The sequence below is a fragment of the Arvicanthis niloticus genome, chromosome 6, assembly GCF_011762505.2.
Source record: "Arvicanthis niloticus isolate mArvNil1 chromosome 6, mArvNil1.pat.X, whole genome shotgun sequence".
NCBI lineage: Eukaryota > Metazoa > Chordata > Mammalia > Rodentia > Muridae > Arvicanthis > Arvicanthis niloticus.
The window spans coordinates 16,072,565-16,098,071 of NC_047663.1; the positions used below are offsets into that span (position 1 = coordinate 16,072,565).

The window sequence follows — 25,507 nt, forward strand, 5'->3', positions numbered from 1 at the left end:
TTTTGTTTGTTTTGTTTTGTCTTTGAGACAGGGTTTCTCTTTGTAGCACTGGCTATCTTAGACCTTGCCCTGTAAACCAGGCTAGCCTCCAAGTGAGAGATCTACCAGCCTCTGCCTCCCAAGTGCTGGGATTAAAGGCGTGCACCACCACCGTTTTTGCATGAAAGACGCTGATTTTCAAAATCATTTTAGAGATTCTGAGTGAACCCCGCTGGTCTTTGGGTATTAATCAGTTAATGGACTCTGGGGCACTGCCTCTCCTAAACATGGTGACGTCTCCTTTTCTTTAAGGGCACAGTGAGATGAAGGACGGTCTGGAGAACACACATTGGAAGCACTAACCTAGTGACCTTTGTATGCTTTTGTGTAGTTCTAAGGTTCAGGCAGCAGGCCATTGAATCTTAGAGGTCGTTCTTCGGGCAAAGCTGGGCTTCACACGGGGGAAGTGCTTAGGAAAGGGACACTATAGGGGAGCTTCTGGGAAGAAGCTGTAAGGAGTGAAATCAGCCTCAGAGATGTAGCTGGCTGAGGCTCAGGGCGGGAGTCCTCTACCAACCCATCCTTACCTCTGCTGATGCTTTTGCCCTCCCCGTGACCAGGCCTGAAGACGATTGTGGGAGCCCTGATCCAGTCTGTGAAAAAGCTGTCGGATGTCATGATTCTCACTGTCTTCTGCCTGAGTGTCTTTGCCCTGGTGGGGCTGCAGCTTTTCATGGGAAACCTACGTCAGAAGTGCGTGCGTTGGCCCCCGCCCATGAATGACACCAACACCACGTGGTACGGCAATGATACGTGGTACGCCAATGATACGTGGTATGGCAACGATACGTGGTACGCCAACGACACTTGGAATAGCCCAGAGAGCTGGACCAGCAACTCTACCTTTGATTGGGAGGCCTACATCAATGACGAAGGTGAGAAGGGAGGTAGAAGGGCCAGAGGAGACTACTTGGCTCCTCGAGTACCCATTGTCTCAGCTGCTTCTTCATAGAAGACATAGCTCAAACCCATCCTTAAACAGTTTGGGTAGTAGCCTCCAACAAGTCTCTCAGTCATGACCCTTAAAACGGTTTCGTATTAAATGGAATATGATAAAACCTCCCTTAAAGGGTTAATGTTATGATGACACACTGTTTTAAAATCCTGTGTCTGTTGAGGCTGAAAGAGCTCAATCCCCAGAGCCCGTGCAAACAACCAGGCACAGTAGCACATGTCTGTCGTTCCAGTTCAAGCCAACCCTGCCTCATTGGCAAGCCCCAGATCCTTTTGTTTTTTTCTCACTAGCTATTTTATTTGTCTCTTAATGTTATTTAATTTTTATTGGATATTTTATTTATTTACACTTCAAATGTTATCCCCTTTCCTGGTTTCCCCTCCAGAAACCTCCTATTCCATCTCCATTTCCCCTGCTTCTTTGAGGGTGCTCCCCCATCCTCCCGCTCCCTCCTCCCCGCCCTGGCATTCCCCTACACTGAGGCATCCAGCCTTCCCAGGATCAAGGGCCTCTCATCCCATTGATGTCCGACAAAGCCATCCTCTGCTACATATGCGGCTGGAGCCATGAGTCCCTCCATGTGTACTCTTTGGTTGGTGGTTTAGTCCCCGGGAGCTCGGGGGCGGGGGGGGCGGAGGGGGAGAGGTTCTGGTTGGTTGATAGTGTTGTTCTTACTATGGGTTGCAACACCTTCAGCTCTTTCAGTCCTTTCTCTAACTCCTCCACTGGGGACCCCATGGTCAGTCTAATGGTTGGCTGTGAGCATCTGCATCTGTATTTGCCAGGCTCTGGCAGAGCCTCTCAGGAGACAGCTATATCAGGCTCCTGTCAGCAAGCACTTCTTGGCATCCGCTGTAGTGTCTGGGTTTGGTGTCTGTATATGGGCTGGATCCCCAGGTGGGGCAGTCTCTGGATGGCCTTTCCTTCAGTCTCTGCTCCATACTTTGTCTCTGTATTTGCTCCTGTGAGTATTTTGTTCCCCAGTCTAAGAAGAACTGAAACATCCATACTTTGGTCTTCCTTCTTCTTGAGCTTCATGTGATCTATGAATTTTATCTTGGATATTCCAAGCTTTTAGACTCCTGAAAAAAAAAAAATTATACCATTGGTCCCAAGAAACAACACCCAAGGTTGCCCTGGGAGACATGCACAATCACGCGTGCACACACACACACACACACACAAATGTGCGTGCTAAGACTCTCACTGTATAAAGAAACAGTCCATCATCCTTCTGTAGCCTGAGGGTCCTATTCTCCTTCCCCACATTCTGTGCGCCCTCCCTGGTAGGGCTGCCTCCAGCCATATCCTGTTCATATGGTTGTCCTGTACAGGCACACACAACACACGTTCACATTCTCATGCAGTCACTATTACACAGAGTTTCTGTTCATTGGAACAGTGTCCTTCCTCTGCTGTGGTCCCTAGATTCCAACCTCAACCCTACCCCAATTCACATGCCCTTTGACCCTTATTGGGCCCCTAGCGAATCCTGACTTCATGACCACAGCAGATACCAAGCTTAGTGCTAAGCCCATGCAGTGTCTCCACTGGAGACTCTGGATCTTGAAACTGTTCATAAAAGACAGGAGGGATCCTGAGGAGTATTTGTGTGACCTCTTCAGGCACACAGATCTGTCGACAGGTGTGTGATGTGTGCATGTGTTTACTGAGCGTCTGTGTGGTAACATGTCTTCTCTGTGGCCTCTGATTCCCAAAGGGAACTTCTATTTCTTGGAGGGTTCCAATGATGCCCTGCTCTGTGGGAATAGCAGTGATGCCGGGTGAGTTGTGGGGTGACAGAGTATCCCAGTATCCTTTGGGGTGGGGTTCATTAGGGACAGGGATCTGGGGTGGAGAGGAGGTAAGGGAACCAGTAGTCAAGAATAGAAAGCTTTCATGCTTGGAGGGCATACGGAGACCTGGGGATCCCCTGTCCTCCTCCTGTCCTCAGCTCTCTTCTCTCCCTAAGACAGCCCCCCCCCCTTTTTACTACCAGGCACTGCCCCGAGGGCTACGAATGCATCAAGGCTGGGCGGAACCCCAACTATGGTTACACCAGCTACGACACCTTCAGCTGGGCCTTCCTGGCTCTCTTCCGTCTCATGACGCAGGATTACTGGGAGAACCTTTTCCAGCTGGTACAGATGCCCCCACTCTGCCATTTGGTCCCACAGGCTCCATGTCATCAGAGCTCCACAGAGCCCACCCATGATGGCCAGCCCCCCCACCTGACTGTCTCCTCTAGGGGACTTCTTCAGTTCCACTGTGGGTTCTTAGGAATTCCTGGCTGGAGCCAAACCAGTCCTTTTCCTGTTTCATTTTTTGCTTTATGAGCTGAGGGTCTGGGCCTGCCATAGACTGAGGCTGAGGAATCTCCAAGCCTCAGAGAAACCAGTTAGACGGCTAATTAGGAAACTGAACCCTGCCCCCACACAATGATAGTTGACCCTCCATCTCTGTAGGCTCTGCCTCTGGATCCAACCAACTACAGATTGAAAATACTTTAAAACAAAACAAAACAGAGCAGGTAGTGGTGGCGCACGCCTTTAATTCAGCACTGGGGAGGCAGAGGCAGGCAGATCTTTGAGTTTGAGGCCAGCCTGGTCTACAGAGTGAATTTCAGGACAGCCAGGGCTATACAGAAAAACCCTGTCTTAAACAAACAAACAAAACAAAACAACACAAGCAAACCAAACAGGCTGGGCATGCAGTCCAGTGGCAGAGTACTTACCCAGATCATACAAGGTCCTGTGTCAAAGCCCCAGTAACGTGCAAGTGAGAAGCAAAGTATTTCAGAAGGAAAACCTGTGCTTATACTGTTCCTTTTCAGAGAACACACACACACACAAATATTCTACGGGGAAAGACGTTTATTCCATAACTTAGAAAGCCCAGCAGCTGTATGCATAGCACTTATGTTGCATTCGATACCGTGGGACATCTATAAAGGATTAGAAGAGGAGGGCTGGGCCTAGGTTAGATGCAAACACCTCATCCTTTTCCAAGAGGAGCCATGAGCATCTGCAGGTCTTGGTTTTCACAATTCCCAGGAAACCAAGGGATGCCTGCACTCGGTCTTTACTGTTTGTGTGGCAGGTGGGTTGAGAATAAATGATTTTGTCTTCAGATCTTTGGCAGTGTTTCTAACAAGATTAATAATAACAATAATCATAGGTCTACTGTTTGTTGAGCATTTACTAGGCCCCAGGCTCTGGGGTGAAGCAAGGTTTCAGGCCCTGTTTGCTCTTTGTCCCTCCTGGTTTTTTGATCTTGGGGTGCCTGTGTGGACTCCCCACAGCTCTGATATGGGAGACTGGAATGCCTGGGTCACTCACATGTATTTTGAAGTTCCCCCAGAATATGGTTGAGTTGCTGAGGATAGCCACACCTCGTCTCAAAGGCCCCCAAATCTCTGGGCTCTTTGAGGGACCCTCCTCTGTTTCCCTACCTAAGCAACAGCCATGCAGAAGGACCCCATGGAGGCCATGAGACCCCTTTCTCCTTCTCTCTGCATCTCCAGACCCTTCGAGCAGCTGGCAAGACCTACATGATCTTCTTCGTGGTCATCATTTTCCTGGGTTCCTTCTACCTCATCAACTTGATCCTGGCGGTGGTGGCGATGGCATACGCTGAGCAGAATGAAGCTACCCTGGCCGAAGACCAGGAGAAAGAGGAGGAGTTCCAACAGATGCTTGAAAAATTCAAAAAACATCAGGAGGAACTGGAAAAGGTATGGACATAGGCAGGGAGCTTGGGGTAAGGATCCAAGGGTTCCCCCCCCTCCCCAGTGGCCTGGACTCAACGACTGGCTCCTTCTAAGCAGGTTGAAAGGGGGAGGGGCAAGAGGGAAGGCTTGTGGACTGTTGGGTACAAGGAGCAGAAAGCCCCAGGTTGGGAGCTTTGGTGGAAGGGATGCCTCAAGAAAACCATCACACAGCAGAGTTTGGAACAGTGAAATGTGAACTTTCCTCCAGATTAAAGGTCTACGGCTTCATGCTTTCTGGTCCTTGTTGCGGTAGGGGTGGGGCTCCTGGTTATGCTCGGAGCAGCTTCTCTCTTAGGGTTGAGGGTCTTCAGGGTCAAGGATCCTCAGTCACCTTGTCTTTACCCTGTCACTTAATTGCCACTAAGGACTGTCCCTTTCCTTCATGCGCTAGGTTTGACATCAGCTAAGAAAAGGGCCTGTCATCCAAAAGACTCAGTAAGAGTTTCTGAGGGTCAGTGTGTCCATAGTACTGGCTAAGAGTGAAAACTCTTTTTTGTTCTTTTTCTCTTAAGTTTTTTTTTTTTTTTTTTTTTTAATGTACATGAGTATACTGTCCCTCTCTTCAGACACACCAGAAGAGGGCATCAGACCCCATTACAGATGGTTGTGAGCCACCATGTGGTTGCTGGGAATTGAACTCAGGACCTCTGGAAGAACAGCCAGTGCTCCTAACCACTGAGCCATCTCTCCAGCCCCAGAGTGAAATTCCTTATTCATCATCTTTGCTGATTTATAGGCCAAGGCTGCCCAGGCTCTGGAAGGTGGAGAGGAGGCAGATGGGGACCCAACCCACAACAAAGACTGCAATGGTAGCCTGGATACATCCGGGGAGAAGGGGCCCCCGAGGCCAAGCTGCAGCGCAGACAGTGCCATCTCAGATGCTATGGAGGGTGAGTGCCCTGTGCTCTCTTCCCCTCCTTCTCTTCCTGCGCCACCCACTAGGCCTCTCAGCCTCCTGAGCTGTAGGGTGGGGCCTGCTTGGAGCCAGCTTCAGGAGGGCAGTAACTTAATATTGACACCAAAGAAATAAGCTGGGTTAAATATAGTCCTGCCAACCTGGCCCATTTCTGGCTGCAAGGCCAGGCCATTGCAGGAACTAGGGGTTTCCGGGAGGGCTCTTGGGGCTGCCAAGGCAACGGGGAAGGACAGGCTAATAATACTAACCAGGAAGGCCTGGTGTTCCGGAAGCTACTCCACTGTTTCCTGGGTACAGGTTAAAGATCAATGGTTAAATCCCCCAAGTAGAATCACAGACTCTCCATAAGTCCCATGGTAGCCCCAAGTCTCAGCAGGAGAATTAAAAATCCGTAACAAGACAGGGCGGACAGAAGCATAGTAGATGCGGGGAACGGATTACTGACTGGAAAGACAGATGGGTGTGTGGCTGGGAAAAGAAGAAGGAGAGAGGGAGGGAAGAAGAAAGGAGCCACTGAGACATGGAAGAAGGAAGGAAATGGAGAAGAAGGGGGCTAGAAAGAATCTCTGACCCAGAGAAGGGACCCAGTCGTGCCCCAGGGCTTGCTTTGTGCTAAAAGCAGAGTCTAGGGTTATTCAGGGCTCCATAGACTTTTGGAAGGATCCATCTCACCTGGCCTTACACTCTGCATTCAGGGACTGTCCTGCCAGAGGAAACAGTCCAGGGAAAACTGGGCGAAGCTGACCCAGTCCGCTACCCTCTTCTGCTCTTGCTGTGGTCTCTTTCTCAGGCTTCCGATCTCTGACATTGGGCACCTACAGTAGCCCAGGCAGACTAGTCTGACACAGTCTGGAAAGAGATGGTCTCTTCTCACTCCTCAGTGGGACCCCAGCCCCTCTCAGAGTCCCCAGGGGCCACCAATCCTAGTGTCTTTCGTTCACCTGCAAAATAGATGAGGTCAATACTGTTTACCTCTCCAGTGGTAAGTACTGGAGAGCTTGCCCTGGGGAAGCCACTCCCATAGTCCACAGAGGCCACATGAAGGAACAGCCCTATCCCATAGACCCCACAGCTCGGGGGTGGCAGGAATAGGCAATTTCCAGAAAGACACTGAAGGGAAAGGTATCTATGCCCTGGGACAATCTGGAGTGTTCTATGTTACCAGCAGCAGGGAGGAAAGGCCTTCAGGAACTCTGGCTGGCAGCACTGGGGACTGTCCCCCTAAAGTAGACTCTCAGTGTTCTCTAAAGATTCCAGAACCCAGACAGGGGCCAGGGTATCTCTCTCCCCTGGTGGAATCCCAGACCTGAGAGACTCACAGATAGCTTAGTTACAGCTCACGGAGAGGAGGGCATCATGGGAGCTCAACAAGATGGTAGAGCTCAAAGCAGAGCGGTGGGGAGGGATATGAGTCACCAAGGCGGTGTGTCGTGAGGGGCTGAGCTCTGAGAGAGCAGGTCCTGAGAATGACATGTTGTGGGGTGAGGCTAAAGAAGGCCTTATTGAGAGGGTGGGCAAGAGAGAGCAGAGAGAAAGTTGAGCTTATGAGGCAGAGTCTATAGGGAAGATGTCAGAGCAGGCCTGTCAGTGGCTAGAGTATTGAGAGGACCAAAGAGCCAGATGGAGAAAGAGTTGAGCCAGTCCGAGAATCCTCATCAGATACCTGTCATAACCCGTTGCAACAACCCCGCCTCCAGAGCTGGAAGAGGCCCACCAGAAGTGCCCACCGTGGTGGTACAAGTGTGCGCACAAAGTGCTTATCTGGAACTGCTGTGCCCCGTGGGTGAAGTTCAAACACATCATCCACCTGATTGTCATGGACCCCTTTGTGGACCTGGGCATCACCATCTGCATCGTGCTCAACACCCTCTTCATGGCCATGGAGCACTACCCCATGACTGAGCACTTTGACCACGTGCTCTCCGTGGGCAACTTGGTAAGGAGGGAACAGAAGAAGGAGAGGGCGGTCATCTGGAGGACAGGACAGATGTGTGTGGGACTGCCTGAGCTGTGTGGAAATGTAGGGCATGTGGGGGCAGCTGGCATGCATTGCACAGAGGAGGCACCGGCAATGGTCTCAGTGGTCTAGCGAATACAATAGTTGAACTTCAAAGCGTTTGAGAACAAGGAGAGTGGGGTGAGCTGAGATCAGGACTCCCAGAAGTCTGGGATCCAGGCCACCTCCTCATTGGGGGTGAGGGAGTAGAGATGTGGAAATGGGTGGGTAACAAGTTTCTCAACGTTTATAGACTGCTGAGAACCTAAAAGAGACCAAGAAACTTGGGAGTGGGGGCATATAGCCAGAGACATCCAAATGCGAAGGGGTCTACCTCTCCCTTCCCCCAGAGGCCTCCCGGTTCTCCAGCCTCACCCGGCTCCTCTCTCCCTAGCCCTTTGCTGCCCCGCTATTGTTGACATGCTCTGATCCGACTGCTTATCCCTACCCATTAGGAGTATTAGCACCTCGTTGCCGGCCCCTGTGGAGCCTGACAAAGGGAAAAGCCGCTGCCTCCTCCTCCAGCCCTGACCCATTGTGCTCCACTCTTCCCAAGTCTGAGTTGCAGTCCCATCCCACCCCCCATGGCAGATGGACAACAGCCTCCCCCTTACCTCCAGGGAGAGGCAGATTTACAGTGTAGGATGTGAGGGAGGGTTGGGGCAGAACTGAGTAGGGGACACAAAACTCAAATCATCGAAATCCCCAGCCTTCAACGCAGGTATGTCTGTCTTGTGAAGCGGCCATGGCCAGGCTGGGCAAGGGAGGCAAAAGTGTGCTCCAGGCGTGGCACAGCTGCCAGGGTGTGTCTAAATGGGCAAGACCTGTTGCCTGCCCACCCGCTGCACACCGTGCTGCTGTGTAGGCACCTGCTATCGCCAGGGAAAGCTCTTAGGAGGGATCCAGTGTGTGCCTAGGCAGGCTGTGCACCCAGAGCAGCTGGTGCCTGGTAGGAATGGGGTCATGTCCAGTGAACTTTAAGGGTCTGTGAGGACTTCAGGTACCTGTTCTGGGGTTGAGAAGGCAGATCTGATCCTCTTACCAACTGTGTCCCTTTTAGTCCCTACCCAAGACCCTGTACCCAGCAAAGCTTGCTTGATGGTTGAGGACGTGGCTCAGTTGGTAGAGCGATTTCCTAATATGCAAAACCTTCCTAACCTCCATGCCCGGCACTGAATAAAACTGGGCACGATAGCTTTTGTAATCCTAGCACCTGGAAGGTGGAGGCAGTCAGAAGTTCAAGGTCATCCTCTGCTACGTAGTGAGTTCAAGGCCAGCCCAGGCTACGTGATACATGTTTCAAAATCAAAAAGTAAGCTTTGCTAGATCCTGGAGTTATATTTAGTAGGGAGACTTGGAGCGCAGAGGAGAAATCTTGAGCTGAGAACCTGAGAAACTGAGCGTTATAAAGGGGGCTGGGGTGCCGTTCGATGAGCCTCAATTGCTTACCTGTGGGAAGAGTGTGATACCCCCCCCCCCCAGGTCTGTAGAGAACAGCATGCCAATGAGGTCCGTGTGACGAGCACTTCATGAATGTTGAACTTTGTGATCAGGTCAAAGACTTTAGAAGTTAGCGACTTGGTTGTGGTCACAAGGTCAGAAATGGATAAGAATGGGTCTGTGTTGTACCCACCTGTTTGTATGACATGGCCTTTGTACCAGACACTACGTGCACACACGTGGGCCCTGGGTGCCACTCCCTGCCCCCTTTCAGGGTCTTAAACCCTTGCCCTTCAGTCCCCAAAGCCTCTGGCAGGAGGTGGGGGAGGGGAGGCTCTGTGACAGGGATTCCATGTCCCACCCTGCAGGTCTTCACAGGCATCTTCACTGCAGAGATGGTGCTGAAGCTGATTGCCATGGACCCCTACGAGTATTTCCAACAGGGCTGGAACATCTTTGACAGCTTTATCGTCACCCTCAGCCTGGTGGAGCTGGGCCTGGCCAACGTACAGGGGCTCTCAGTGCTTCGTTCTTTCCGTCTGGTACAGACCCAGGGGCTGAGGGGGGATGGGAGGAGATTCCCTAAGAGGCTGCCCTGTGCATGCCACTTGGTCCCTCAGAACCTATACCTGTAAACTAGGAGGAAGAGAGTTTTTCCTTTCCATTACCCAGGGCTGGGGTTGGGCACCGAAACGTTAGCCCCATGACCTTAGACCTCAGCCCCATGTTGCAGGTCTGAAGGAAGACAGATCCTCATTGTGAGTTAGTAACAAGGTTGGGGCTTAAGAATTACTGCTTTTTCTTTACCCCTTGAAGTCATTCCTAGTTTTCAAACTTCATCATGAGGATGCAAACATCAGAGAGTGTAGTAAAATGTATATTAGCTCCTCAGATGTCTGTCTCCCAACCGACAGCCATCAGCATACCGTAATTTTATCTCTAAAAATATTTAAAATTTTATATGTGCATGTCTGTGTGCCACATGTCTGTGCTGTGGGTGCTTGTAAAATCCAGAAGAGGATGTTGGATCCCTTGGAGCTGGAGTTATAAGTGGTTGTGAACCACCAAGTGTGGTTGCTAGGAACTGAACACAGGTCCTCTGGAAGAGCAGAGTCCATGCTTTTAACTGCAGAGCTAACTCTCCAGCCCCCCACGCTGCAATTCTTGTTTCAATGATCCCACTTACTTTCACTGGAGAGAATATGTTAAGCAAACTCTGGCATATAATCTTGCTTGCAAATACTTCAAACTTTATCTTCAATGGATAATCTTTTTAACACGGATAACAGGAGGCTTACGGACACTAGCATTAACAGAGAGACAAACTGAAGTTATTCATCGGGAGGGTGGGGTTTAAGACTGTGGGACATGGCTCTTCCTCCTGGGGCTCCCTGGGGTTGGCTGGTGGTCCCCAAGCTCCATTCATACTCGGATTCTCTCTGCCTGGCAGCTGCGTGTCTTCAAGCTGGCCAAGTCGTGGCCAACGCTCAACATGCTTATCAAAATCATTGGTAACTCAGTGGGCGCGCTGGGCAACCTGACCCTGGTGTTGGCCATCATCGTCTTCATCTTCGCCGTGGTGGGCATGCAGCTGTTTGGCAAGAGCTACAAGGAATGTGTGTGCAAGATTGCCTCAGACTGCAACCTGCCCCGCTGGCACATGCATGATTTCTTCCACTCCTTCCTCATCGTCTTCCGCATCCTCTGTGGGGAGTGGATCGAGACCATGTGGGACTGCATGGAGGTGGCTGGCCAGGCCATGTGCCTCACCGTCTTCCTCATGGTCATGGTCATCGGTAACCTGGTGGTAAGTGAGGCTGTCAGGGGAGCTTCCTGACTCTTACCCAGGAAATACATGAAGCATGTCCGGTTCCTCTCATTTCTCATTTTCATTATAGGTATAGCTATATAAAATTGTTGGTGTTTGGGGGCCTGGTGGCGATGAACACCATAATTCCAGCACTCCAGAAGCTGAAACAGAGGATCTCTGAGAGTTTAAATATAGCCTGGGCAAGTTAGTGAATGCCCCTACAGCCTGGGCTGTAGAGAAAGGCCGTCTCAAAAACAAACAAACAAACAAACAACAACGAAAACCAGTGGGGACTGGAGAGATGGCTCAGCAGTTAAAAGCACTTGTTGCTGTTGCAGAGGACTGGGTTCAATTCCCAGCACCCACACGGTGTCTCCTAATCATCCCTAACTCCAGTTTCAAGGGATCAATGTCCTCTTCTGACCTCCTCGGGCACCAGGTACTCACGTGGTGCACATACACACACATGCAGGCATAGCATACGAAAGATAAAACGAAGACATCTAACTTTAAAAATGTTTCTTATCTTCCATGTCCCACCTCCCGAAATGGTAATTTTAAATGACTCCACTCAGTGAGCTGCAAAATTGCATGCTTAACAATCAGCAGGAGTTTCTTAAAACAGGTTCCTGGCCACAGCCCTGCAGAATCTGGTCCCACAAACTCCAGAGCTCGGAGCACCACGCGCTGTCACTGTCACTGGTTCAGAGACAGTGTTTGTTTCTGAGACTCACCCTATAACCCAAGACTGGCCTAGAACTTTCAGCAATCCTCCTGCCTCAGGTTCCTGAGTGCCATGTACCAGGAACCAAGCTGTGTACCATGTCTGGCTTGTAGGCTGTATTTGTGTGTGCACACCCAGGTTTGGTGATTGGGGCTGTGCGTGGAGAGATGCAGGCAGGACAGGGGTGAGGCTCCTGGTCTAGCTGACCAGCATTTCTGTGGCTAGGGCCGGGCCAACTCTTCCACTACTTAGGGTAGAGGTCAGGTCTCTCCCATCAGGGCTCCTTAGTGCTGTCCCCGTTTGCTCTCAGCTGCCCCCTGTGGTGGCCGACACTTGCCCTGGGCAGCAGAGAGTAGAAGAGGCTGCCCACATGTCCTTCACAAAGGCTGGAGGAAAGTGGACTGCTGGGTCAGTGCTTCTCAGATATCGCTGAGTTCTGGCTGGGGGCTGATGCTGATGGGGGAGGGGGTGTCACCTCAGCCGGAGGAGACCCTGGGGCAGCTACAGGAGGGAAATCAGGACTGCAGTTCCTGGGAGAAGGTTCTGAGAGAGCTGGGGAGTCAGGGGGATGATATGCTTGAAGTAAAAGTTTGTAAATGTAGATTTAAGGGCTGGGGCAGATAAGAGTTAGGAGTCTTAGCTCTCTGTACAAGGGTGGCCAAGAACATTTGGTGCCACTTTTTGTTTGGTTGTTTGGTTTTTTTTGAGGCAAGGTCTTGCCATGTAACCCTGGCTATTCTTGAACTTAAGATCTCTCTCTCTCTCTCTCTCTCTCTCTCTCTCTCTCTCTCTCTCTGTCCCTCCCTCCATCCCTCCCTCCCCCCTCTCTTCCTTCTCTCTCTTTCTCTCTGTGTGTGAATGTGTGTGTGTGTGTGTGTGTGTGTGTGTGTGAGAGAGAGAGAGAGAGAGAGAGAGAGAGAGAGAGAGAGAGAGCTTTTGTGACAAGCCCTTTTATATCCTGGGTCATCTCACTTGCAGGTGCTTCCCAATAATTTTAACCTCTTTTTTTTCCCCTTGGTTTTCCTATTTGGGAAACAGGGATACCCAATGGTGTGGTCATAAGGGTTACAGGGCACAGGTCTCAATACTTAGGCTCTAAGATCAAGGAGGCCAGATGTTACAGATGGGTAGTTTTAGGTTAATAATTATTATAATAAAATTGGCAACTGCCTTCCCTTGGGAGAGGGGGAGGCTCCAGCCACCAGCCTAAAGCTTTTGATAATTCTCCTCCACAGCTCTGCGAGGCAGGGAATACTGTGTCCACACTGGAGGAAGCATCACCCAGAGATACCCAGCTCTTGAGATGCTAAGCTGGTAGTAGAGCCTGGGTGTGGGACTCTAGCGACCAGAACATCAGTGAGAGTGGCAGTGATTTGGTAACCTTGATGCCAAGAGCACTGGTTCAAGCATTTGCCCAGAGCCCTGTGCTGCTGGGTCTGTGTTCACTCAGTCCTCACCACCCTAGAAGGGCTGAACCAGGAAGCAAAGACTCAGAGCTACTGTGTCTGAAGCCAAGTTTTCTAACTCCTGAATCTGTAGTCATGACACTGCACTGCCTCTGTGTACACACACACACACGCACACGCACACGCACACACACACACACGCACATGCATACCCTACCGACTCAACTCTTTTCCAGCCCATCTCTGTGACTCCCCCCATATGCTCCGATGGCCTGCAGCAGTCCAGGGAGACAGTGTGCTCATTTCCTTGGGTGCTGTCTCCTCTCACCCCTCTCACGCCTCTCCCTCTGGGGCTTCAGAGAAGCAGGTGTCTGCCAGAGGGCACCGAGGCACCCTGCCACGGCTCGTGAGCACTCATACCCTCTGCACCCATGGCACCTGATCACTTCCTCTGGGTTACTGTAAAAAGGTAAAGGACCAGGACATGAGTACCCTACCCCACAGAGCCCCCTAGGGAACGTGCCCTCCCTCTTTTGCCCCTCCCCCCTTTGCCTGAGGAGGCTATTTCTGTCTCAGGCAGGAGCGTGTGCAAACCCTGCTGACCCAGAGAGCAGCTAATTCCCATCTCAAATGTGTTTCTGGCAGCTGGATGTCCCCTCCCCAGAGGGAGAAGAAAGACCAGTAAATGTGGGTGGGGGCAATGGCAGGAAGGTATGGGATGCAGGGTGGTGGCCCCAGGCATATCCCCCTGAAAAGATTCTAACATAATTTTTAGAGATCCCATGTTAACCTGGTCATTAAGACAATGATGAAAAGACCTTGGAGGAGTTGCCAGGCAGCGGAGCACATGAAGACAGTCAAGGACAGTAGATTCTCACACATAAGCTCCTTTATTCCCGCATACGCAAGAGAGTAAGAACTTAGCTATGCCCTTGTCAGGCAGAAGCTATGACCAACTACCCCAGACAGCTTCACCTTCATCCTGTTGTTCAAAGACTGGTGGGAGGAAGGGCCGCCATATTGCAAGCCTCCCGGGATACAACCCGTCTTGTAGTATTAAGGAATGGTGCCCTCTAGGGTCGTATAATGACACTAGAAACCTGAGCTCTAGTCCTGGCTATGCTGTCTGACTTAAGACAAATCACTCCACCTCTTGTGGACTCAGTTTTCTTATTTACAAAATGCTGGCCCTACTTTGGGGTTGGCCATTCATTCAGTCCCTATACCTTGCACAGCTATCTATTATTGTAGGTGTAATAGCTGCTAATTCAAGTACCTATTAAGTGTTCTATCTGTATTGATCTTCTAGCAATCACAAGTGGAACGATCTGCATTTTACAGATAAGGAAACAGAAGCATAGGATGTCTGGACAGCTCATAAGCTGAAGCGTAGAGCCAGGTTGTAGCATGGTGCTAAAATTTACCCTCTAGTTTCTACTGTTACCTCTAACCACAGTACTGGATTTGTCTGATTGATGGCCCGCTTCTACTAGACTGTGGGCTCCCTGGGGCCACATGGCAGGTGTGTAGTCATTGTCCCCTGGAAAATGAAATGGAGGGAGTGAATGGGTTGACCTGTGACCTTTTAAGACCCAGTCAGCAGAGATGAGGGAAGGGAACTAGAGTCGGAGGCTGCAGGTTAGATGTCCCTCCCAGAGCAGCAGGGGACAAGCAGCAAGGGACAAGCAGGAGGGGAGCAGACCCCAGTTGAGCTCCCCTGCTCCAGGAGAGCAGCCTCATTTAAGGACTACAGAGATGGCGCACTGGTTAAGAGCAACTGGTACTCTTACAGAGGACACAGCTTCAGGTCTTAGCACCAATGCTGGGTGTGAAAGAATCTGATAACTACAATCTCCTGTAACTCCAATTTCAGGGTTCATTGCCTTAGACACACACACACAGACACACACGCAGAAACACACACACATAGACACACACAGACACACAAACATAGACATACACATAGACAAAGACACAGAGAGACACACACAAATAGACACACACACACAGACACACACACACACACATTCTTTTTTTTTTTTTTTTTTACAAGTTCTATTTAATTCAAGAGGGGGGAAAATCTGTGATTAGATTAGGGTTTCCAGGCAAGTGAAGTGGTACATGCCTTTGATGTCATCCCTCAGGAGTCTGAGGCAGAAAATCCTTAGTTCAAGGCTTGCTTAGGTTATATAGTAAGTGTGAGGACAACTAGGGCTGCCTAAAACCTCCATTTAAAAGTGAATTAAAAAGATTCAGATTCCAAAAAGTTATATGAGCTTGGATTTGAGCTTTGTTCTTTTTTTCCCAGTGGAGGAAGCAGAGGACAGCCACAGTAAAAGCCTCTGTCATCTGGTCGACCTTGTCACTGCTTTGAGCAGCAGGGTCCTATGACAGATGTGAGCCTCAGTTTCTATATTTGCAAGGTGGGAATGATACTTGCAGCCCACCCTCCCATTGGCAGTCATGAGCACCTCACTAGATGGCATCATTTATTTATTTATTTATTTGATTGTTTTTTTGAGACAAAGTCTCTCTACACAACCCTGTCTGTCCTAGAACTCACTCTGTAGACCAGGCTGGCCTCAAACTCAGAGAGATCTGCCTGCCTCTGCCTCCTGAGTGAGGGGAGTAAAGGTGTGGCCACCGCTCTGTAGACTGCATCCTTTTAAGCACCCAACGTGATGCAGTTCCGATGTATAATTCTAAGGACCCCATACTGGATGAAGGTGGCATACCTCAGACCCAGACTGCCCTGAGACCACCTGCCCCTTTCTTCCCAGGTCCTGAATCTGTTTCTGGCTCTCCTGTTGAGTTCCTTCAGTGCTGACAGCCTGGCAGCGTCAGATGAAGACGGGGAGATGAACAACCTACAGATTGCCATCGGGCGTATCAAGTGGGGCATTGGCTTTGCCAAAACCTTCCTCTTGGGGCTGTTACATGGCAAGATCCTGAGCCCCAAGGACATAATGCTCAGCCTTGGCGAGCCCGGGGGTGCTGGGGAAAATGGGGAGAGTGCTCCCGAGGATGAGAAGAAGGAGCCGCCCCCGGAAGATGAGAACAAGGAGCAGAAAGAGAACCATATCCTGAACCATGTGGGCCTGACCGACGGTCCCCGCTCCAGCATCGAGCTGGATCACCTTAACTTCATCAACAACCCCTACCTCACCATCCAGGTGCCCATTGCCTCTGAGGAGTCTGACTTGGAGATGCCCACGGAGGAGGAGACCGACACCTTCTCGGAGCCTGAGGACATTAAGGTAAGCCCATCGAGGGCCTGGCTGAAGAGGTCAGGGGCCAGTAAGACCCAGCTTTACATTTTTGTTTAACTTTAGACAAGTCATAAAACCTCTCTGACCTTTAGTTTCTTCATCTGTGAAAGGTTCTTGCCCTGTGGCAAGTGCAGTGTTGGCTCACACATAGTCCTCTGAAATAAAGACTTGTTAGAGAAGGAACCCTGACTGCTATAATCGGCCAGGCCCAAACCCTACCTGGGCCCTTTCTGCCACCAGGTGGCATTCTTGGACAAATGTTCCTATCTGTGGCACCTCAGCTCCACCCCTGGAAACCCAAGAGGCCTCTCTTACATACTCCCCTGGGCTTGAAGGCCCTGCTAAGTCTTTGCTCCAAATATATTGAGATCTGATCTGTAACTCTGAGGCCCCCCGTGCTGGCTGGCAATGGCATATTCACATTTCTATGTAGAATTCCTCTGCGGTTGTTCCAATCTTCCTTGCGTAGGACAGGGAACCAGGTCCAGGCCAAGGATACGAGGACAGGACTAAGAGAACCCAACGGGAGTTGGGAAACACAGGTGGTGGTCGCCTTCAGAGTCTGGGACCCTGTCAGGACTGCCTGGGGTGAGCTGGCTCTGAGCCTCCTCATTTTTCTTGCAGCCCTAATAGGAGAAGGATTCGTATGGGATAGAAGCTAGAGACGCTCACCCACAACACCCTTCAGGCCCGGGCCTGTCAGGGCACTAGAACCTAATGAACTTTACCCTAAAAGCTCTTGACTCTTTATCCCAGCCCCCAACACACACCAGTATGTGGTTCGTTGACTTAGCAGGGGCTTGAGCGCCTGCTGTACTATAAATACCCCAGGAAACGTGGCACCAGCCTCGACCTCGGTATGAGGAACTCAGTGGGGGCAGGGCCAGCTAGAGAGGGGTAGGTCTGTGGCTCTGGGAAGGCGAGATATCTGAGGAGCAGCAAGCAGAGCTTAAAGGGCAATCATGAGAGTTGACATGGAAGGGTGAGGGCAGCAGTCCGGTGTATGCCCTGATTGACCAAATGCTCTGTGCCTCAGTTTCCCTCCTGGCAACTGGCAGCAAGACCCACCTACTCTTCGCTTTCTGACTAGTGCCCTAATTTAGTTACATGTGCATGAGAGCACACACACATTCACACATATGTGCACGCGTGTGCGCACACACACACACACCTGTGCACATAGACACACACACATACACATGTGCACATAGGCACACACATGAACCCAATCACACAGGCACATACACACAGGTGGAAGGGGCCTCCCAATTCATCTTTCTCTTCAGAGATTTCACCATGAAGGATCTCCTTGAAGTATGGAGGCCAGCCTGAGAATCTGGCCTGGGACAGCACTAGGAGGTGGGAGGAAGCCTAGCTCGGCCAGAGCACCAGTCCCCACACCCTGCCCCCACCACGATCAGATTCCCTTGGCGCCACACCGGAGCCTTGGCTGGGGAAAACTTTCCATCCTTTCTGGGTCTCTCAGCCAAATAGACCCTGGGGGTGGGAAGGCTTGGACTCTGGGGGCCCCATGTACCTGACCTCTGCAGCTGTGGCAGCCCAGATCTAACTTGGCTCTGTTCCTTAACCTTGCCCCTGCAGAAGCACCTTCAGGCCTCTTTTCTTCTGCTGACCCCTTCATATACCCCTACACCTCCTAGGACCCCACTGGGCTGAGCCAATCAGCCCCCACCAAGCCACCCCTCATCCCATCTCCTGTCCTCCATGCTGTGCTCCCCAGGCCTCCTCATGTCCTCCTTGTGCTTTCCTAGATGCCGTCAAGTACCATGAAGGCAGAACTGAGGACATTTTTGCCACTAGGGTTTTGTATGGGCTGAGTGAATGAATGAATGAATGAATGAATGAACTAATGAATGAGTGGATTCTGCTCTACTCTCTTCTTTCTCTCTGGTCTCCCATACTACCCCACATATTGGGAGAATGAAGGGATCTCTTGAGATCCAGGAGTCACATGCCCTGTGGTCCCCACAGAAGCCACTACAACCCCTCTACGACGGTAACTCCTCCGTCTGCAGCACAGCTGACTACAAGCCCCCTGAAGAGGACCCTGAGGAGCAGGCTGAGGAGAACCCTGAGGGGGAGTTGCCTGAGGAATGCTTCACAGAGGGTGAGGACACACCTACAGACCAGCCCCACACCCAGGCCAGAGGAGAGCTACAGAAACAGTTCTACTCACCTTGCTTTGCCTGGGGAGCCAACACCCGAGCCTGAGAGGTGTTTTGCCAAAGAGCCTAGGCTTGTCGAGATGGGGGACCATGGGGATAGCTGACATCCTGAGCTTTCTTGTGAAGCCTCTTTTCTCAGTCTTAGCACAATGACATATGGGCTGTAGAGAGAGTACCTGAGTCTCTTATGAACCAGATGGAGCCAGTTGTGGGAGGAGGTGGGGCCCCATTTTTGGGGTAGCATGTCAGAGGGTGGGGAGGTGCATTCTGAAACATCCAACGGCCAGTGACATGTACCACCCTGCCTCCCAGCCTGTGTGAAACGCTGCCCCTGCCTCTATGTGGACATCTCCCAGGGCCGTGGGAAAATGTGGTGGACACTGCGCAGGGCCTGTTTCAAGATTGTTGAGCACAACTGGTTTGAGACCTTCATTGTCTTCATGATCTTGCTCAGCAGTGGAGCCCTGGTAAGTACCCTCCCCCAGGGGACAGGGCGGGAGCAGGAGTAGGTACCTCGCTCCCTAAGGCTTCCATACCAAGGATGGAGGCAGACAGGACACGGCCAAACCCAGGGAAGCTAAAGGGGGACTCGTTTGTATTTCTAGATGTTCTAGAAGGCATTAGCTTTGTGTGTGTGTGTGTGTGTGTGTGGTGTGTTCATATGATTTTGTATGTGCGCGTTGTATATGTGTTTGTGTATGTGCATGTAGGCCCAAGTGGATGGTAGGTGTCTTTCTCGGTTGTCCTCTGTCTTTTGCATGGAGGCAGGGTTTCTCACTGAACTCAGAGCTCGCTGTTTGGGTTGTTTAGTGGATTTCCTGTCTCTGTCTCCCGTAAGCCTGGGACTGCAGGCAGGCTGCCATTGCCACCTAACATTAATATAGGTTCTGGGAATCTGAACTTCAGCTCCAATGCTTGCATGACAGATAAGGCATCTCCCCAGCCCAGCATTAGTTTCTTAAAGTAAAAGATAGAGCTCTTTGTTTTCTAGACCCTGTCCCCTCAGCTGATGGGGAGGTAGGTGGGCCCTGGGAATTTGGATTTAAGGGTGGCAGGAATCTTGCCCTTCCTAATGATAGGGATGGGGATGGAAGATGCCCAGAGAAACTACAACCTATGTCCCTTGGAAGACCCCGGGGAACAAGCAACAGCAGGCAGGATGGGGAACAGAGCTTGCTGCCCCAGCTTCTGAGCCCCTGGCCATTGTGGGTTATCCTGGTGTCCCCAGGCCTTCGAGGACATCTACATTGAGCAGCGGCGGGTCATCCGCACCATCCTGGAATATGCTGACAAGGTCTTCACGTACATCTTTATCCTGGAGATGCTGTTAAAGTGGGTGGCCTACGGCTTCAAGGTGTATTTCACCAATGCCTGGTGCTGGCTCGATTTCCTCATCGTAGATGTGAGTCCCCTGGATCTGGCCACACAGCCGGATGTTCATGGCCTTTAGGGAACCCAGGCTCTGGGAGGTAGGACCTATCCAAACCTACACAGTCAGACATCCCAGGTCAGCCCTGTTCCTTGTAGACCGACCTCTTTCTTCCCAGATGTGACAGCCCAGTCCTGGGGCCTTATAATCCCTGCAAATCTAAGGCAAGATTCTTATATGCTCTTTGATAGACACACAGAACCTTAGGAGTTGGGTACTGTCTTTCCCATTTACGTTTGTAGGTGACATCATTGAGGTGAGCCCTGGCTCTAAGGGCACTAGGGGCCACAAGCCTACTCTCCCCAGTAGACAGGATTATCCATCAGGGATGAGATCTACAGGAGACAAACAGAAACTGGGCTACCCTACCCCTCTCATGTGTCCCAGGCTAGAAGAAAGCCAAGGACCTCCACCTCCTGAACACACACTTCTTCCAGGTCTCCATCATTAGCCTGGTGGCTAACTGGCTGGGCTACTCTGAGCTGGGACCCATCAAATCCCTGCGCACGCTCCGGGCCCTGCGACCTCTGAGGGCACTGTCCCGATTTGAGGGCATGAGAGTGAGTATTTGGATAGGAGGTGCTGAGGAGGGCTCAGGATGTGGGAACAGCCACCCACGGGGCAGGGTTACAAGGTGCACAAAAAAACTTCAGCCAACCAGGGGCGAGCAGAAGGGTCAAAATGTTGATGTCTGGCTGGGCGGTGGTGGCGCACGCCTTTAATCCCAGCACTTGGGAGGCAGAGGCAGGTGGATTTCTGAGTTCGAGGCCAGCCTGGTCTACAGAGTGAGTTCCAGGACAGCCAGGGCTATACAGAGAAACCCTGTCTCGAAAAACCACACACACAAAAAAATGTTGATGTCTGGAGTTTAGGGCTATGACCCATCTCCAGGTAGCCCCATTCCCACCCCAAGTTCTAGTAGACGCTCAATTTATCTCTGCCACCACTAGAGGGCGGCAGAGGCTGCTGTAATGGCCTAGAAGGCTTAAAACAAGAAGAAAGATCTACCTGTGAGTTTATGGAGATCCCCATCTCAGATTGGGGGCCCCAGGGCCCTGTAATGTGAGCGAGTGAGTAGGTATTTCTGCTTCAGCCCTGAGCCTGCCCCTCTTGAGCATGGAACCATGTCCTTGGGTTCAGGGGCACTTTAGAAAAGATCCCCAAAGGCCCATGAGAGAGGAAATGACAGGTAAACACAGGGCAAGACCAGTGGGACTTCCCCCACTGACTGAGTGAGATAAGATCTGCTGGAAATAAGACTCATCCCAGGGCTGGGCGGTGGTGGCCCACGCCTTTAATCCCAGCACTTGGGAGGCAGAGGCAGGCGGATTTCTGAGTTCGAGGCCAGCCTGGTCTACAGAGTGAGTTCCAGGACAGCCAGGGCTACACAGAGAAACCCTGTCTCTTGAAAAACAAAAAACAAAAAACAAAAAACAAAAAAAAGACTCATACCAGGGCAGCAGCAGGCTCAAACTAAGAGCCCTGCCCTCCCTAGTTCATGTAAGATGCTGGCCTAAGGCTACACCCAACCCTGGTGCTGGGACCTCTGCCCACTAAGAGAAACAACCTGCTCAGGGCCAACTGAGTGATTTGAAGAAACACAGCACCCCCACCCCAACACCCACACTCTTGCCGCCAACTCTGTCTAGAGGTCATGACATAGCTCTTACTTAAAAGGAAACTAATCAGGCTAGGGTAGGCTTGGTTGGTAGAGGGCTTACCTGGCATGCAGTAAACTTAGGACAACCCCCTGCAAAAGATCTCAAAAGATCTAAAGAAAGGTGGTGAAGGTTCTCAGATCCAGTCAAGACTAATGCAGTGTGGTAGGCTTATATGGCTGGGGTGGTGAGGGTCAGGGATCTGGCCCTGAATCCTGTTGCTTCACAGAACTAGGTAGCTTCTTGTTATGCCATTTCTATGGCTCTCACTGAAGCAGTGAGTCAAGCCAGGTCACGTGGTTTGAGTTTCCTATGGGGGCTAAGAAAGCAATGTTTGTCTTCTGCTCTGTGATCCATGACTGGGCTGCTTCCAGAGAAGCCTGGTATCTTTACTCTACCTCAATGGTTCCAGCCAAGCAGAGAGTCTTTGTAGATGACCAGTGTGATGACTCCTAATCCTACCCTTTACCGTACACATGGAGACTCCAGCAGACTCCTCTCCCACTGGGGCTGGCTAACACTGGCCCTTCCTGAGTGGCAGTGCTTAGCTCCTGCATGGTCCCCTAGCTGATCTTAGCTGTGAGTCCCCCATCAGATGCCTGAGAGTGGCTTTAACAATGACCCCAATGACCACCCTGGTCCCTAGGTGGTGGTGAACGCCCTCCTGGGAGCCATCCCTTCCATCATGAACGTGCTTCTTGTGTGCCTCATCTTCTGGCTTATCTTCAGCATCATGGGGGTTAACTTGTTTGCTGGAAAGTTCTACTACTGCATCAACACAACCACCTCTGAGAGGTTCGACATCGACGTGGTCAACAACAAGTCCGACTGTGAGAGTCTCATGTACACAGGCCAGGTCCGCTGGATGAACGTCAAGGTCAACTACGACAACGTGGGTCTGGGCTACCTCTCCCTCCTCCAGGTGGTAAGTGGCACCCACCGAGCCTGCTCAGAAATGGGTAGACGTGACCGGTTGTTTCTCATCATATATCAGAACCCAGTACTGCTTATTAGGAGTGGGAACCCTGTTTGCAGAGCCCTGGGACCTGGAGGTAGCCTTTCTCTCTAGTACACTTGATGCCGTCCAGTAGGGTGGCAGGTGGTCCCCAGGGGCAGGTTTGATCAGGGAAGGGAGGGGAACATGAATGGTGGCATGTGGTGGAGCCCCTCTCCTCATGCCCTGCCGTGATCTCTCAGGCTACTTTCAAGGGTTGGATGGACATCATGTATGCAGCTGTTGACTCCCGGGAGGTGAGTTGGGTCCCTGAGTTGGTAAGTTGGAGGAGCAGCAACAGTGGTCCATTCTGCCATCCCCATTCCCACTTCAACATCTCCACCCCACCACACTGTCTCCTTGGAAGTCCAGCAGCCTGGGGAGGAGGGGAGTCCTGCTCACAGTACTTTGGGGGATCAAAGAGAAAATCCATGCATGTGCCCCACCCTGCAGAAAGAGGAGCAACCAGCCTATGAGGTGAACCTCTACATGTACCTTTACTTCGTCATCTTCATCATCTTCGGCTCCTTCTTCACCCTCAATCTCTTCATCGGCGTCATCATTGACAACTTCAACCAACAAAAGAAGAAGATGAGTATCTGGCCCTCCCCAGAGGCTCCCGCCCCATCCACCTGCTCCTTCCTAGAGTCATGAACTACCTGAGCAGCCTTGAGCAGTGACTGACCTAGACACTTGTGGCAGCAAGCATGGATCTAAATCCTACTAGGGATTGAGCAGGGGCTTGACCCTTTGAGCCTCATTTTTCTAACCTATAAAATGAGGTTGACATAGAGACGGACATGATAATACACCCAGAATTGTATCACTAACAGATCTGAGGCAGTAAGTTCACAAGTTGTAGGCCAGCCTGGGCTACATAGTGTATTTGAGGGCAGTCTAGGCTATAAAGAGAGACCTTATCTCAATAACAATAAATAAAATTATGTAGATACTAAGGACTCATTAGTGAAGCATTGGTAGAACTTAGCCCAAAACTGGGAAATTGGTCTGAAACCCTCTTTGTCTCCCTCCTCTTCTCCTCCTTCTCTTCCTCCTTCTCCTCCTCCTTGTCTTCTTCTCCTTCTCCTTCCTTCTTCTCCTACTCCTTCTTCCCCCCTCTTTCTGTCTCTCTCTCTGTCTCTCTCTCTGTCTCTCTCTGTGTCTCTGTCTCTCTCTGTGTCTCTGTCTCTGTCTCTGTCTCTGTCTCTGTCTCTGTCTCTGTCTCTGTCTCTGTCTCTCTCTGTCTCTGTCTCTGTCTCTCTCTCTCTCTCTCTGTTGTGGTATTTGTTTGTTTTCTGAGACAGGGTTTCTCTGTGTAGCCCTGGCTGTCCTGGAACTCACTCTAGACCAGGCTGGCCTGGAACTCAGAAATCCTCCTGCCTCTGCCTCCCAAGTGCTGGGATTAAAGGTGTGCACCACCACTGCCCGGCTCATCCCCTTTCTGTAGACTCAGTTTCTCCCTTACTCGCTGCTCTATCTCTTGTCCCTCCAAAGCCTCCGTTTCTCCAACCAGACACTTCTTAAAGGGCAATGCCACCTTCAAGGTGGTACTTGAAGTAGGGTGTTCTGTGAAGCAGGGAAAGGGACCCACCTCAGTCTTACTGTCTCTGTCCTACTATACTTTGGAGGGAAAGACATCTTCATGACAGAGGAACAGAAGAAATACTACAATGCCATGAAGAAGCTTGGCTCCAAGAAGCCCCAGAAGCCAATTCCCCGGCCTCAGGTACCAGGTTCTGGGCCCTCCTCCTGTAACCTCTCACAGGCTCTGCCTGAGAGGATAGCAGGGGTCAATGCAGCCTGCGCTCTGTCCACCACCTTTGGGGACTCATAACCTCACAAAGGCTCCACACACAAGCACAGCGAGTGTCTCTGGGCTCCGGTTATTAGAATACCTCTCATCCAGCCCCACACAGTTTCCCAGAATCGACCCACCTTCTCAGGTGGAACAGGATGTAGAGGGCCACACACCCCAGCAAGCTATGACTTGGGAAGAAGGGAAGAGAGCACTGGGGAACTTCATAGGGAGGAAGGGTCCCAGAGTGGAGAAGGATGGATACAGAACACACACACACACACACACACACACACACACACACACACACACACAAAGCCTACCCTCCTATGGCATCCTTTGTCACTATCCTTTACACTGTCTTCCCTTCTCCCCTCCCTCTCCATGCTATTTTGTGCCATCCTGTGCCACCCATGCATACCCATCCTGTCCGGGTCCTGACCATATCTCAGGTGATAACCCCATACCTCACATGTGCATGTCCTGTGTCACTGCAGAACAAGATCCAGGGCATGGTATATGACTTCGTGACGAAGCAGGTGTTTGACATCTCCATCATGATCCTCATCTGCCTCAACATGGTTACTATGATGGTGGAGACGGACGACCAGAGCCAGCTCAAGGTGGACATCCTGTATAACATCAACATGGTCTTCATTATCATCTTCACAGGGGAGTGTGTACTGAAGATGTTTGCGCTACGCCAGTACTACTTCACCATTGGCTGGAATATCTTCGACTTTGTGGTTGTCATCTTGTCCATTGTGGGTGAGCTGGCAGGTCCCCACCAAGATAAGCCAGTCAGGGAAGCCCTTCCTCCTGCACTCAGACCTGCTATGGCCCCAGAAAACTCACACACCTATATAAACACATGTGTACAAACACATATGTGTGTCTGCAATTCTTTCACCTTTAATGCACAAATTAATGCACAAAGACATTGCTCACAGACTGCCTATCACCCCGAGAAACACTGGCCAGATCTGGCCAGATCAGCATATGTGTACTCGGGTGGCCACGTAGTAAATCAAAAGCACAGGGCGGGGCTGGAGTGGTAGCTCAGTGGATAACGTGCTTGCTGCAGAGGCATGAGGATCTGAGTTTGAGCCCCAGAATCTATG

At 51.1% G+C, this 25,507-nt stretch overlaps 1 protein-coding gene across 2 annotated transcripts in view; it reads left to right on the forward strand.

The window, feature by feature from the left end:
• Window positions 1-25,507, forward strand: part of Scn4a (sodium voltage-gated channel alpha subunit 4) — a 48,189-nt gene that overhangs the window by 18,533 nt on the left and 4,149 nt on the right. For both annotated transcript variants that reach the window (XM_076935603.1, XM_076935604.1), the window contains exons 7-24: window positions 600-914; window positions 2,715-2,778; window positions 2,994-3,135; window positions 4,518-4,727; window positions 5,500-5,653; window positions 7,377-7,615; window positions 9,484-9,657; window positions 10,566-10,922; window positions 15,836-16,312; window positions 18,317-18,452; window positions 18,823-18,977; window positions 19,739-19,912; window positions 20,377-20,499; window positions 22,244-22,522; window positions 22,795-22,848; window positions 23,045-23,182; window positions 24,213-24,317; window positions 24,884-25,154. In XM_076935603.1, coding sequence (XP_076791718.1) covers window positions 600-914; window positions 2,715-2,778; window positions 2,994-3,135; window positions 4,518-4,727; window positions 5,500-5,653; window positions 7,377-7,615; window positions 9,484-9,657; window positions 10,566-10,922; window positions 15,836-16,312; window positions 18,317-18,452; window positions 18,823-18,977; window positions 19,739-19,912; window positions 20,377-20,499; window positions 22,244-22,522; window positions 22,795-22,848; window positions 23,045-23,182; window positions 24,213-24,317; window positions 24,884-25,154 — 3,567 coding nt within the window. The remainder of the gene's footprint in view (window positions 1-599; window positions 915-2,714; window positions 2,779-2,993; window positions 3,136-4,517; window positions 4,728-5,499; window positions 5,654-7,376; window positions 7,616-9,483; window positions 9,658-10,565; window positions 10,923-15,835; window positions 16,313-18,316; window positions 18,453-18,822; window positions 18,978-19,738; window positions 19,913-20,376; window positions 20,500-22,243; window positions 22,523-22,794; window positions 22,849-23,044; window positions 23,183-24,212; window positions 24,318-24,883; window positions 25,155-25,507) is intronic.